This window comes from Pinus tabuliformis, chromosome X (assembly GCF_031772625.1).
Source record: "Pinus tabuliformis cultivar Carrire ecotype Pingquan chromosome X, CPIR1, whole genome shotgun sequence".
Taxonomy (NCBI): domain Eukaryota; kingdom Viridiplantae; phylum Streptophyta; class Pinopsida; order Pinales; family Pinaceae; genus Pinus; species Pinus tabuliformis.
Genome location: NC_142308.1, coordinates 671,816,596 through 671,826,007, shown reverse-complemented (window position 1 = coordinate 671,826,007; position 9,412 = coordinate 671,816,596). Strand labels below are relative to the sequence as shown.

Sequence of the window (9,412 nt, the reverse complement as noted above, 5' to 3'; positions counted from 1 at the left end):
CATAATACCACCCATTCCAGAGTAGTGGCACTATCCACTTCAATATATGTGGGTATTTTTGCATGTTAAGACCCCTTTTTGCTGGAGCTCTTACATTGTAATGTAACAATGTGGGACCTTGCTCATTCCTTTGTCTCCCCTGCTCTGACTGGAATTAATTTCTTCTTGGACAAGAACTATATTGTCTAGAATTTGCCTTTGAGGGACAAATCCCCCCTGGTTTTTAGTAATAAGAGAAGGGAGGAATCTAGAGAGTCTATTGGCCAATTTTTTTTAAATGATCTTATAGGAAACATTACATAGAGAGACACGCCAAAAACACAAAAAGGAAGAGGGGTTAGATTATTTCGAAATCAAAGTGAGAAAGGAAGTGTTCACTCCCCCCCCCCCCCCCTTCTTATAATTTTTCTTTAAAGAATACCCCACTAGTTCGCGTAAGTGATATTTGATTAAATCCCAAAAGGCTTGATAAAAATGGGCAGAGAAGCCATCCAACCCAGGAGCATTGTCTGGGCCGAAGGAAAACAAAACCTTTCTGATGTCCTCTTCTTTGGGAGGTCGAGTCAGGTAATGGTTATCTTCAGTCGTGATCATCTTTGGGACATGCTCTAGCAGGCAATCCTCAGATTCTTCCGAGGAGATTACTGGTTGACTGTATAGATCTTGGAAGTGGTTAAGAGCCTCTTCCTTTATCTGGATACAATTTGTGATTTGATTCTCTCCTACCATTGTCTCTTATATGTTGTTTTTCCATTATTTGTCTTTTGCTTGATTGTGGAAAAACCTTGTATTTTGATCTCCTCTATGGAACCAAGTGCTCTAAGATTTTAATCATTATTTCTCTTCCTCCTCTTTGATAGGACAATGATATTTGGTGATTGTTTCTCATTCTTGTTGAAGAGATCATTGCTTACTTGACCGTCTTCTAACTGAGCGGATATTCTTTCCAATTTCCTTTCACATTCTTAGATTGCTCCTTAGCAGTTGGTCTTTAATCCCTTGGTCCAAAGCTTGATCTTCTCCTCTAGCCGTTTGATTTTTTCATCGTAAATCTAAATAGGGTTACCTATGACCCATTCTTCCCATGATGAAGCAACAAGGTCCAAAAATCTAAGATTTGTTAACCAAGCTGGGTTGAACCAAAAAGGACGAGGCATGTAATTTATTTCCTCATTAAGCTCTATGTCTATAGGCCTATGATATGAACCACTCCAAGGAAGGATGCAGGATTGCATGGTTAGGTTATGAGAAAGGAAGGAGTCACGAGATTAGGAACCTATCCAGGCAAGCTATTATATGCCGTAAGCCAGAGCGTCAATTAGTCCAAGTGAATTTGTGCTTAATGGGTTGAATGTCCATAAGTTTACCAGTCTAGATGAGATCTTCTATATTCTCCTAAAATTGGTCTCTAATTCACGAACCCCTTTTTTTGTCCCACTTGTGCATTGTGGTGTTGAAATCCTCGCCTAAGACCTAGTTTGAGGAATAGATGGAGTCTTCGAGGGCCAATATTGAAGCCCAACATTCTTGCTTCTCTCTAAAATGAACAAGCATAGAAATATTTAAAACAATCCATACCTGTTTTGAGGGAATATGCAAAATATTGAAGGGTTGGAAATTGGCCTATCACATGTAATTGTGTGGTGTTCCATAGAGTGCAGAGTCCTCAAGAGACCCACCTTGAGCTTATCGCTAATACTCCGCTGCTATTTTGTAATTTATGATGCCCCTGGAGGAGATCTTGTTCCTCCAATTTTCTTTCCTGGAGTAGGGCCACTAAATACTTTTCTTGCTTCAAGGATTTGACTTTTGCATTATCGCTTCTATGATTTGAGGTCCCTGTAGTTCTAGGAAAGAATCATCATTATTTATTATGAGTGTGGTTTTCCCCTTGTGACGGGGTTGCCTTCTTCCCTCTCTTGTTTTTTTAATTGTTTGCAGTTGAGTGTTCAAGATGTCTTGAGTTTCCATTTCTTTTTGTTGCTCAGTTTTCTCTAGTCTTATTTCTCTATTGAATTTCCTTCCTCTTTAGTGATGCCTCTTTAGTTCTTTCTCTTTTTTCGACTTCTGCTTTTCGTTTGACAAACTGGCAAGATTTGAATCAACATTAGCCTCCTATGGGGGAGAAGGGTTCCTCCTCCTCCTCTATTGTTTGGTTTTTTTGGATCGGTTCATTCCAATCTTCTTCCAAGGGTGGCATATGCTCGTTAGTTTTGGCTTGGCCCAATTCACCATGATTCATTACACCTTGGGGGGGAGGTTGGAGTACAATATTTCACCTTTTTGACTTCCATAGTCAAGGCTTCAAAGTTATTGCCTCTCTTATTAACATTTCTAGATTTGTTGGTTCCCTCACAAGCACTTTGCCCTGACACCCTTGGGGTATTGTGTCCCAATCCTTTGTTACTTGCCTGTTCATTTTGTTGTCTTTATGGTTCTTGTGGTTGCTACTGACGAGGGGTACCTGTCCTTCTTTTCACTTGTTTCCATTGCTCTTCACCCATGCCCTTGACTTGTTTTTTCTTGCAGCGTCTGGCAAAGTGGCCATATTCATGGCATAGCTTGCATTTGAAAGGAAGTTGATCATAGTCCACTTCTTGAATGCATGACCAATTATCTAGCTTAAGATTTATAGCCACTAGGAGGCGTTTGTCCAGATCTACCTCCACATAGATGCACACATAAGAAAATAGGCCTTCAAGGGGCTCAACTTTGTCAATGCATTTGCCAAGGGTGTTCCTGATACTTCTGAAGGTAGCATCATTCCAACAATGAAGGGGAAGAAACGAGAGTTTTACCCAAACAGGGATAGCGGAAGGGACGTTGCTATCTGGGTTGAAGTTAGGGCTACAATTGACTTTGTTTTCAAAGAAGAAATAATAAAAAACCTTCCCACAAAAGGAGGAGGAGATCTCCTCGTTGATAAGGGGTTTCCAATTTTTCTCCACCCATTGTCGAACAATGTATGGAAAAGGCCAGAGGCCCATGAACTGGTCGAATAACCCTCGTTCAACAAGTTATAATGCTCTCGTTGGGATCTCACCTAGCTTCTCAATGAATCGAGAAGGATTCACTTTCTGGAACTTGGGCCCATTTGAGATCATAAGCTTAAATGCCTTTGCCTCTGGTGAAGAGGGAGGGAGTGGCTTTGATCCTCTTGGAGTGTGAGACATGTTGACCTACCTACTACTAGGCAGGCCACATAACAAAATTGCTCCAAACAAGGTTCCTTGTGTTGCCCCAATTAATTGTTTTTTGATCAACTTGATTTGTTACAAGTCACAGAGACCGCCCATCAAATTACATAAAACTAAAATTAAATTAAAATAAAAAACTAAAATTAACCATTATAATTAAACAAGCCTAAATCCATCTTAATTCTTAATTCTGACTCTACCAAGCGCCAACCATAATCAAATTTATTGAGATGCAAACCTCTTTTATAATAGAAAAAAATTGATGTCTCTTTTAACACTCATAAAAGAAAATAAATTTAATGCTTCATGAAACTTGTAGATCCAAAATTAAAATCAATCAAAATTGGTAATATGAATATTTTATCAATACTTTAATTTAATATTTTGATTGAAAACCCTTACCCACACATAAATCTATCAAATTATCCCATGCCAAACATGAAACCACCTCATCAATTATAAAAATTAGAAATACCGCCCACAGTTTTCCAAATCCGCCTCGCTTATGAATACAACCCACTGGTTTCCAATCCCTGGTCTTCTATAAAATACAACACCCTTCATCGATTCCTCAGAGCTTCTCTTGCGTTCGCGTTCTGTTATCATTTTCATACGTTCGAATAATTTGTCTTATACAGGTATGAGTCTCTTCGGTTTTATTTTCTTCGCAAAGGATATTAACAGGCTTTTTGTTTTGCAATATCTTTCACGGCTTTTTTGCTTTGCAATTTCTTCTACGGCCGTTTGCTTTCCATTTTCATGCGTGGTCTGTGGATAAAATTTGATAGGTGCTTGAAGGTTTAGTCCTCTTCTTTTTTTGATTAGATTACGATATGTTCTCAATACAACCTTTATGAGGGTTTGTGTGCTCTTGTTTCGGTCCTTCATTTTGATTAGGTTAGGGTATGTTTTCTTTAGAAAGTCTCTATGAGGGTTTCTGGGCTTTTTTCTAGGTTTTGATTAGTTAGGGTATGTTTTCTCGTAGAAAATCTCTATGAGGGTTTCTGGGCATTTTTCTCTGTTTGTTTTGTTTCCGCAGATATTGCTTATAAGAGATTTATTTCTTGTGATTGTTTTTATTTTATTTTTTAGTTCCTTTGAAGGATAGATTTTATTGTAGAAGTTTAGGATAGATTTTAGTTCCTTTGAAGGGTAGAAGTTTTGTGATTTTATTGTTTTTGTATGCGTGAAATATTCATGTTTGATATCTGCTTCTTCGTAATTATTGTGTCCCCTCCGTATTTTGTTGCAATAGCTTAAAGTTGTGTATTCCTGCTTTCATTTGAATAGGAGTCATTTGATATTCTGTCCAACGTCTGTTAAATTTACCCTGATTACTTTCATGTGACACTTTTGTTGCTGTTACGTTGTGGCTTCAGTATTACAATGGTAATTGTTGATTTGCAGGTCTTCCTCAGTAGTTTTATTCCGGCTTCAAGATGCAGATCTTTGTTAAAACCCTTACCGGCAAGACCATCACTCTCGAGGTTGAGAGCTCTGACACCATTGACAATGTAAAGGCCAAGATCCAGGACAAGGAAGGCATTCCCCCTGACCAGCAGCGTCTGATCTTTGCCGGAAAACAGCTGGAAGACGGCCGAACCCTTGCCGATTACAACATCCAGAAGGAATCCACGCTGCATCTTGTCCTCCGTCTGAGGGGTGGCATGCAGATCTTTGTCAAAACCCTCACCGGTAAGACGATAACGTTGGAAGTGGAGAGCTCAGATACCATCGACAATGTAAAAGCCAAGATCCAGGACAAGGAAGGAATTCCACCGGACCAGCAGCGTCTGATATTTGCTGGAAAACAGCTCGAAGACGGCCGAACCCTGGCAGACTACAATATTCAGAAGGAATCTACCCTGCACCTTGTCCTCCGTTTGAGGGGTGGTATGCAGATTTTTGTTAAAACCCTCACTGGCAAGACAATTACTCTAGAAGTTGAGAGCTCGGACACCATTGATAATGTCAAGGCCAAGATCCAGGACAAAGAAGGCATTCCCCCTGACCAGCAGCGTCTTATCTTCGCCGGAAAACAGCTCGAAGACGGCCGAACCTTGGCAGACTACAATATTCAGAAGGAATCTACTCTGCACCTTGTCCTCCGTTTGAGGGGTGGTATGCAGATTTTTGTTAAAACCCTCACTGGCAAGACAATTACTTTGGAAGTTGAGAGCTCAGACACCATTGATAATGTCAAGGCCAAGATCCAGGACAAGGAAGGCATTCCCCCTGACCAGCAGCGTCTGATCTTTGCCGGAAAGCAGCTCGAAGACGGCAGAACCCTGGCTGACTACAATATTCAAAAGGAGTCTACCCTGCATCTGGTGCTCCGTCTAAGAGGAGGCATGCAGATTTTTGTTAAAACCCTTACAGGCAAAACAATTACTCTGGAAGTGGAAAGCTCGGACACCATTGACAATGTAAAGGCTAAGATCCAGGACAAGGAGGGAATCCCACCTGACCAGCAGAGGTTGATCTTTGCCGGAAAGCAGCTAGAAGATGGTCGTACTCTGGCCGATTACAACATTCAGAAGGAGTCGACCCTTCACCTGGTGCTCCGTCTCCGTGGTGGCTTTTAGGTTGGCTGTTGTGTGTCAATGTAGTCTGGTGATGTTCAGTGGTTTTCCTGCTTCATGCTTTTGATGTATGTATGTGTTTGTGTTTTGCAGCTGTTTGTGTTTTGTCTCTATGTTATTTCTACTTGGTTTGTCGGTCGGTTGAAGCCCGGCTGGTGTCCTGGTGGGCAGTGCAATACTGTTTTCGTTTAATATAAAAACTCTGTTATCTGTTATGTGAATCGATCTCCATCTCTATGGATTGAAGTAAATGTGGATGAAATTCTGAGATACAAATTATAAACTCCGTTATCTGTTATGTGAATCGATCTGCATTTCTAGTATGGATTGAAGTAAATGTGGATAAAATTCTGAGATACAAATTATCATTGCTCTATTTTCTTGGAAACTACATATCCCAATAATGTTTGGTGAAATTGAAGTTATTATTCATTGATTTTCGTATGCTGTCAAGAGTGTGTTGTAGGGCAGGAGGTGCGGATAAGCTGAGGTTATATTTTAGATGTAAAGGAAATCGGTTTTTCTATAATTTGTTTCAATAACTCTGTTATCTGTTATGTGAATTGATCTGCATTTCTATAATAGCTCTTTTATCTGTTATGTGGATCGATCTGCATTTCTATAATAACTCTGTTATCTGTTATGTGAATCGATCTGCATTTCTATTATGAATTGAAGCAAATGTGGATGAAATTTTGAGATACAAATTATCATTGCTCTATTTTCTTGGAAACTACATATCTCAATAATGTGGGGTGAAATTTAAGTTATTATTCATTTTTTTTCGTATGCTGTCAAGAGTTTGTTGTAGGGCAGGAGGTGCGGATAACCTGAGGATATATTTTAGATGTAAAGGAAATCCGTGTTTCTATATTTTGCTTCAATAATGTATATACTTGAGTATATAAATTCATTGTTTCCATATTTCGCTTCAATTCAAGGATGAATATACTGTAGTTAGGGAAGCAAATTTGATCTCTAAATTGTCGTTTTACATGTTAAAGATTAGAGATGTGATTTAATTCCCAAAATGTATATATTTCAAACTGAAAGGTGTGACTTTATTTAACCTGCAGTCAGGGATGGGATGTGATTTAATTCAGTTGAAATGTATATGTTACAAACTGAACTTATAGACCTAATATAATTAAGTAATGTATACATCACAGTAACTTATAGACCTAATATAATTCAGTAATGTATACGTCACAGTAATGGATGTGATGCATTTTATTTCAATAATGATGTTGCAATGTAATGTACTTTAATTCAGCAATGCATACAAAGCAACCAGTGATGGAATTTAAATTGTCCAGACTAACCATTTTGGGAAGACTATTAAATATTTTGTCGTATATATCTTAAATTTTTAAAAACAGATGATTGGAGTAATCGAGTTGGATAAATTGCCATATTTTAGACGTGCAGAACAATCTCTGTTTGGAGCTCCATGATAGTGAACATTGCGTAGCTCGGTGCAATCTCTGTATGAAGCTCCATGATAGTGAAACATTGCATAGCTCGGTGAAATCACTACCGTTGAAGAGAATCTTATTTATATTATATTATAATTTTATTTTATTTTTATATGTAATATATCTCTATCCTATAATCTTTATGAGATTCCTTTGGGTGTTCTCACTTGTACAATTTTAGATATCACTAGATTTTTGGGAAGAGATTTTATTGAATATAAGGATGATCCAGGTAAATGCATGTTAAAACTTTTTTCCACATTGAGGATGGTGTCTTTTGTTGGAGGACCTTGTAAAGTCTTCCTCGTTATTTTGATGTATGATGTATTTTTTAATTATTGTGAAATTATATTTGGTTATTTTTGGTGAATGGTTTTTTGTTTATGGGTTAGAATTTGAGTTTTTTTTGAAAAATGGTCTCTCTTTGCACCCACCATCTAACCATAGTTTCATTGTGCCCGCCCACCAGCTATCATTCTTTTTTGACCATAGCTTCATGATGTTTCTTTGCATGAATTAGTTCTTTTTGTGAGCATAGTTTCATTATGTTTCTTTGCATGAATTAGTTCTTTTTGTGAGCATAGTTTCATTATGTTTCTTTGCATGAATTAGTACATCACATAGCTTTATGATGTTTCTTTGCATGAACTTTGACCATAGTTTCATGATGTTTCTTTGCATGAATTAGTTCTTTTTGCGAGCATAGCTTCATGATGTTTCTTTGCATGAATTAGTTCTTTTGTGACCATAAGTTCATGATGTTTCTTTGCATGAATTAGTTCTTTTGTGACCATAAGTTCATGATGTTTCATTGCATGAATTAGTTCTTATGAGTTCTTTTGCATGAATTAGTTTTATTGTCAACTTTATCTTGAGGAATCTTTCTTTTTTCACCATACCTCTCTTTGTGCCACCATCTCTATCTTTCTTTTTTGGCCATAGCTTCATGATGTTGCATGGATTAGTTTTATTGCCAACTTTATTTTGTTAAAAGTGTCCAGCCTATTTTTTCTTTTTTGGTAGCTTTTTCAGTAGAGATGTTTTGTTTGAAAACATGTGGCATCCAAATGTTGTTTTCATTGTCCAAATTTTGAATTTATGACCTTTGTTTAGGTCAATTTCTACACATTTTAAGGCAATGGTGAATAAATTTTCTTTTTTCCAACAACTATTTTTACACATTAAAGCATCATTGTCCAAATTTTGGATTTATGACCTTTGTTTAGGTCAATTTCTACACATTTTAAGGCAAATGGTGAATAAATTTTCTTTTTTCCAACAACTATTTTTACACATATTAAGGCAATGGTGAATAAATTTTCTTTTTCCAACAACTATTTTTACACATTAAGGCAATGGTGAATAAATTTACCAAGATACTAAGATATTTTTTAATATCTGCCACATACTCCTCTTATGAGACCCAAAACAAGATTGAGGTCTCATTTAGAGACTCCCGAACCCCAACATAGAAGAACAAGGGGTGTTTTTAATTAGATTTGCTCTAATCTAATCCAAGAGAAATGGTGGTGAATAAATTTACTCAGATACTTGGATATTTTTTTAATATCTGCGACCTACTCCTCTTATGAGACCCAAAACAAGATTGAGGTCTCATTTAGACTCTTGAACCCCAACATAGAAGAACAAGGGGTTTTTTCAATTAGATTTGCTGTAATCTAATCCAAGAGAAATGGAGGGAGAAAGCATGAAGATCTAAAATACCGTTCTCCCAGATTTGCTTTAGTGCCATTACCAAATTAGACTTAGTGACGTAGATTTGTAATGAGATCCCACTAAGAGGCTTACAAGCATTGGAAACCCTTCTCTATGAAATCGAATCCCTGAGCTCCCCCAGCGCTTGCGAAGAGGAGAAAATTGGGGTTTCAAAATGTTTATGAGGACGCTAATCACTGCTATGGACGCATGCGTTCGCCCCTTCTCCAGACTACTCATCATCGTCGTCAAAGTTCCTTGCATCAACTAGAAAGGAAAACAGGCCTGACTCCAGGCTAAGGCGATGAAAGGGAAATGATGCAAATGCCTTGTATTTCAGCCATTGGAAGCACAAGGAGTTGACGAATATATAACTTAACTTGCGTTGACTAGGGCTTTTTTTGTTTGAATGCCATCATGTTAGCACCTTAGGAATCCCCAT

The 9,412-nt window shown here is 37.7% G+C and overlaps 1 protein-coding gene across 1 annotated transcript; it reads left to right on the top strand.

Annotated features, from left to right (window-relative positions):
• Positions 1–3,678: 3,678 nt before the first annotated feature.
• LOC149141750 (polyubiquitin) lies at positions 3,679–6,000 on the top strand. Its single transcript, XM_089449440.1, has 2 exons — positions 3,679–3,835; positions 4,605–6,000. The coding sequence occupies exon 2, from the start codon at positions 4,637–4,639 to the stop codon at positions 5,780–5,782; it is 1,146 nt and encodes a 381-aa protein (XP_089305566.1). The 5' UTR covers positions 3,679–3,835; positions 4,605–4,636; the 3' UTR covers positions 5,783–6,000.
• Positions 6,001–9,412: the final 3,412 nt, after the last annotated feature.